This window comes from Lipotes vexillifer, unplaced genomic scaffold, assembly GCF_000442215.2.
Source record: "Lipotes vexillifer unplaced genomic scaffold, Lipotes_vexillifer_v1.1 scaffold370, whole genome shotgun sequence".
Classification (NCBI taxonomy): Eukaryota; Metazoa; Chordata; class Mammalia; order Artiodactyla; family Lipotidae; genus Lipotes; species Lipotes vexillifer.
Genome location: NW_006772699.1, coordinates 2,789,528 through 2,795,156, shown reverse-complemented (window position 1 = coordinate 2,795,156; position 5,629 = coordinate 2,789,528). Strand labels below are relative to the sequence as shown.

Sequence of the window (5,629 nt, the reverse complement as noted above, 5' to 3'; positions counted from 1 at the left end):
AGTCGTGTGTGTGTGTGTGTGTGTGTGTGTGTGTGTGTGTGTGTGTGTGTGTGTGTGTGTGTGTGTGTGTGTTTATGGTAGAAGATAGTGAGGCTAGGAGAAATATAATTTGAAAATCACTGCTTTAAGCTAAATTGCAAAATTCTGGAAATGAGATTGGTTCCTTTCCAGCAATCATTGCTTCTAGGGAAAATTACCTCAATGCTTTTAAGTCCCAGTTTCCGCCTTAGCAGAATGGGGATAACATCTACCTCAAAGGGTTGATTAAGTGCACACTGTCTATGAGATGCTCCACACAGAGTCTGGCCCACTGTAAGTGTTCACTAAGTGCTCGAGGATGACGATGGTGAGTATAATCGTTCATCCTTGACGTCACCTGCGGAGGTGTGGATATCGTCACAGGCACACTCCCTTCCTGTGGGAATGGAGAAGATAAGACCTCTGCCTCACAGATGGAAAGCCTGGCTTCTGAATGAGAAGATGCAGCATGGTGTAAGGGCTGGAGCAGAGGTTCAAATCCTCTCTCTGCCACATACTGTTGTGTGGTCTCGAGCAAGCAGACTGTAGAATTGTAAAATGTTGACTCCTAACACCTATGCCATACTGTTGGAGGACTACATAAGAAGTGTATAATTTAATACATAACAATTCCCTTTCGTACCATCCTTCCCACCTTTCCTTCCACTGAGGATCAAAAATTAGGAATCCAGTCTTTCTATTTCCATGTCACATAACATAGAGAACTTGAGGGAGAGAAATCTTGGCTTGTTTAGCTTTCCTTTTGTTTCATTTTTTTGTGTATCCAGAAAGAGCTTCCATTTCTTGCCAATCCCACTCCAGTTAGGAGCCCTTCTCAAAGCTAAATGGATGAAGGGGCAGGACACTGGCTTCCTATTGATTCTTTTTGTGGGCCACTCTCTGAGGTTGGTCCAATTCTGGTGCCCTTGCTTCCTTCAAGGAGAGTTAAAAGTGAGCCCCTGGTAGCAGAGCCCCTGAATCTGGCAATAGTAAGGAGACAATGACAAAGCTGACCATACTGAGGGCCAAGGGACGACTACACCCTGGGACAGCCCGGGCTGGGCTTTACGTTGATGATATCATCTGCTGCAGAGGTACGGGCCCACAGGCCACCCGCCGCTGGCAGACAGTCCTAGCAAACGAGCCCTGAGAGGTTAGAAGAAGAAAGGGGCTCAGAGGCCAACTTTCCCTATGCATTCGTTATTATAATGTAATAACAGCTAACTTTTAGTGGACTCTTACAGTGTGAGAGCTACTGTGCTCTCATTTAATCCCTTCACAGCCCTGTGACATAAATGATATGATCCCCACTTTACAGATGGGTAAACGGAGGCTTAAGAAATGTTAAAGTTAACCTCCTCAGCTAGCTGGTGACAAACCCTGGATTCAAACCCAAGACTGTGTGACTCCAACACTCATGCTCTTAAGCCTCAAAATGTCCATGATTCATCAGCAAATATTGGTTTTAAGGCATATGTAGACTAGGCACTCAGGGTTCATGTATGACACGGACAGAAGATGTGTCCCAGAAGTGATATTTACAAGCCTGAACGGGAGTCAGAAACAGAGAATCACACGAGCATGCCTGCAAACTTAGACCCACACATTCTCCAGGTGCACAGGAAGACCTTCGTGCCCTAAACTCTCAAGAATCTTTTGTATGATGCGTCTCCCCAACACTGCCCCAAGGCAACCTATAGACTCACCACAAGTTCAGAGCTGGTCTGGAATGTCTCAATATAGAAGGAATAGTGCTGGTCACCCATCTGGTTTAAGATGGCTGTCATACATGCCACAAAGTGACTCTGCAAGAAATAAAGAAACATGCCGTGAAACAGTGGAGAGAGGACCATGAGATTCATCTTCTTCAATTACTTGACTTCAGACCGGAAAACACCTCTCTATCCCAGGTGAGTATAAAAAGGTCCCCCAGGGACGGAGAATTTCTCCTTAGCAGATGAGCATGTGAAATTTCCCTAAGAGTAAATGTCTCCTTATGGCTCATTCATCAGCTCATTCATCCAAAAAAGCATTTATTGAACACCTATTACATGACTAGGACTATAATAGGAGCTCCAGATACAGACAATAAGGGCCCTATTCAGTATCTCTCCAGCTGCTTGTACATTGGGAGAAGAGCACTGTATTCATGTCAGGAGATCCAGCGCGTATCAAGATTCTGGAGACAGTTTGATTTTCTGGTAAATAACTTTACATGTCTAATCTCCAACTGTTCCATCTGTAAAGTGGGACAATAATCCATCTGTATCTACCCTGAGAGGTGTATCAGAAGGATCAAATGGCTCCTATGGTGCCCTGAATACACTGAAGTTCCCTACAAGGGCATCAATTGTTGGACCATGAACCAGTCGGTGAGAAGCCAGCAGCTACCGGGGACAAGTACTTGCTAAGGGCCATGGACGATAAAAGAAATGAGAGGAGGTAGTCCTTACTCTCAGGAGTTCATGATCTAGTTGGGAAAGCAAGATTAACAACCATGAGGAAAAAAGCACAAGACTTTGATCAGCGAAGCAGATCAAGTGCCAGAGGGATTCAGACAAGAGGGAAATCAACGCAAGTACTTTGCCGAGGAAGTGGGTCTGAAAGGATCCACGGGATCAGAGGAGCAAGAACCACATCCTTTCATGCACCAGAATACATCACCACACCCTTTTCTGCTTTTTCTCTCCCAGGTTTTATAAGTCTGTACCAGGGTGGCACTTTTCTGTCAGGGCTAGTGTCTGAAAGCAGAATTTAGAGAGATCTACTCTGGGAAACTGGTAAACGAAGCACTGACCATAAAGCCACCAGCTGGGAGAAGCCACTCAAGAGTGTCTCCCACAAGACTCCACTGGGCTGCCATCTCAACCAAAGGAAGTCCCACTGTCAAGGGCAGGCCTGTGGAAGATGGGCAGCTTGGTGTGATGCAGGTGTCTCCAGGAAACCCCACTTCTAAAGGGTGTCAGACGTAACACACACCAGAGGGGTGGGCCTGGACGTGTTATGTTTGAATCAAGTATTATATTTGTATCACAAACTGCTGTCTTCGTTAACAAAACAAAACTAAACTAAAAGACCAAAAACATATAATGTGGGAAAAAAAAAATCCTCCCAGATTACAGGGTTACAGTTCAGTGACAGTGGTGGAAGGAACAGCCTTGATGTCCCCAGGAAGCTCCTTCTGCATTCCTCCACAGGAAGTCTTTTGGGTAATTGAATGTTCTTCAAGTTCACATCCCCAAAAGTAACTCCCAAAGATACAGATTCTCATTTGCTTCTAGGTTCTTTTCAATTAGGACGTTAGGGATAAAATGCTTTCCCAGTCAGCAGGACCAGCTGTGCAGTCTGTGGGGCTCAGAACAAAATGAAAATTGAAGCGTCCTTGTAAAAATTCTTCAGATTTTCAAGACACTGATCTTGAAGGAGCCACAGGGTCCTTCTGAGCACCGGGCCAGGTCACACGCCTGGGAAGCCAGCTCTGCCTGCCAGTGACCACCACACGCATGCACCATAAATGTTCAGAAAACATGCAGAGGTAGCAGGGGGCACAAAACTGGGACTCTCAGGGGTAACGTCAATGACACTGTGTTGCTGGGGACCTGGAACCTCTATACGGGGGCCAACCGCCTTGGCCGTCCAGGGAGTCAAATCCTCTCTCCGGCTCACGCCTTCAGGGGGTGATGGTGAGTCTGTGAAATTACCTGTCCCTTTCAAACCAGACAGAATGCCACCATCACTGCTAATTTAGCCAGGTCCCACTGAAACCAAGAAACAAGCGTATTATTTTTTATCCCTCCATCCAGGCTGGACGCAAGAGGGGAGAAATCTTCTGAATTTGTGTGTGTGTGTGTGTGTGTGTGTGTGTGTGTGTGTGTGTGTGTGCGTGAAAGAGAGACAGAGAGAGAGAGAGAGCGAGCGCGCGCACACACACACACACACACACACGCGCGCGCGCGCGCGTGTGTCTCCTCTACTCCCTCCATCTCTTCTGTGAGGGGCTTCCTCCAAGAATTCAGCCGGTGGCCACTAGAGGTCTTTCCTTTTCACATGGTAGCTGCCGTGCAGTTTTTCCGGCTTTTTATTTATTCCTACGTTGAGCAGACCCACTACACTTCTTGCAAATAAACAGTGAAAATTACAATATAAAGGACTTATTATTTCTCCTTTTGGAGTAATTCTGCTGCTGGCCAAAGCCTGGCTCATTTTGCAAAGAAAGGAAGGATATTCTCTGCAGGTAATTCCACTGCTTCAAAAGGTAAGAGACCTGGGTAGGTTTTATTTTTTGTGATCGATCATCCTCTCAGAGGAAATGCTATCGTCTCTTGGACAACAGTTTACTTTTAAAGCTTTGGCTTAAACGAGTCCTGGGATTGTGAGCTTGTGTGTGTGTGTGTGTGTGTGTGTGTGTGTGTGTGTTGTAAAATCCACCATTGTCAGAACTGCAGGCTGCCCCAAACGCAAAGATACAAATACGGAATGCTTGGTATTTCCAAAGGCTTGATTTGAATTTGAAGGGGGGAAAAGCAAACAACAAACCTCAAAGCTCAAGATGCCTGGAAATTACCTTGAAAAGGCTGCATTGTCTTAAGCCTTGTTTAGAGAAACTTCCATGCTTCATTTTAAATGAAAATGAAAGGGGAAGGGGATTCCAAGTGCCCATCTAGAGAGAGTGACCATTTTATGAAAGAAACCATTATCCTTTTATGAGGACTTGCTCAGGGTGTACAGTTCATCGATCAATCAAAATTACTTTTACCAGCTTGTTCATTTCTTCGTTCTAACTGCCCCAAAGAAAAAGCCAGCTGAGTGCCTTCCAGTACGATCTGTAGTGTGATGTTTGTGTAGTTTGAAGTTTGGACAAGTTACCTGCATTTGGCTGTTAATGAGAAATGACAGTGCTTTACTTCCCACTGGAAGCTTCCCTTTTTGTCTGCTATGGTGTCTAGCCCACTTTAGTATCAAATCTGTCAGCAATCGCACCAATGTGACTGACTGATTTCTGAAATGGCATGATATACCAGCAGCAGGTTCGAATTCAGTAAAGGCTCCTCTCTGTCATTTAAATTAAAAACCAAAAACCCCTCTCTGTCATGCAATGATAGAATGGTGGAATCACATTGTGTTTCTCTGACGTTTATCCCTTTTTCAGTAGCGTCCTCAGCACGGCGGCAATCCGCCTCTTTGCTTCCTGCCCCTTTTCCCTTTTACAAGTTTGAGACCTTCTACATCCACCATGTCTTAAGTGTTTAGAAAGAGCTGTAGGGATTGGGAGTGGGGGTGATGAACAGACTGCATTTGCCCTAGCAACTCAGACACTCCTGCTGTTGACATGGCTCAAACTTTACAGTGTCGGACCCCAAACTCCCAGCCCTGTCAGCAACATGGAAAAGCCTGAATACTGCGTGGGGGACAGAGGGTTAGAGGGATCTCTTGCAATTCAGGCTAGTGAGAATGCCCTGCCTTCCATCCTTGGTGGAAATTTTGTGGTCAACATATTATTTACTACCAAGGCGTGAGGCAGCCACTCATCCATACCCAAGCAGCATTCCAGGTGCCCAGAAAGGAAATTGCTTCCTAAAACAGAATACCGGCGGTGGGGGGGGGGGGGGGC

General features: G+C 45.8%; 1 protein-coding gene across 1 annotated transcript in view; it reads right to left on the bottom strand.

Annotated features, from left to right (window-relative positions):
- Positions 1-5,629, bottom strand: part of DOCK2 (dedicator of cytokinesis 2) — a 424,501-nt gene that overhangs the window by 100,338 nt on the left and 318,534 nt on the right. The window contains exon 28 of the mRNA XM_007447828.1: positions 1,725-1,823. Coding sequence (XP_007447890.1) covers positions 1,725-1,823 — 99 coding nt within the window. The remainder of the gene's footprint in view (positions 1-1,724; positions 1,824-5,629) is intronic.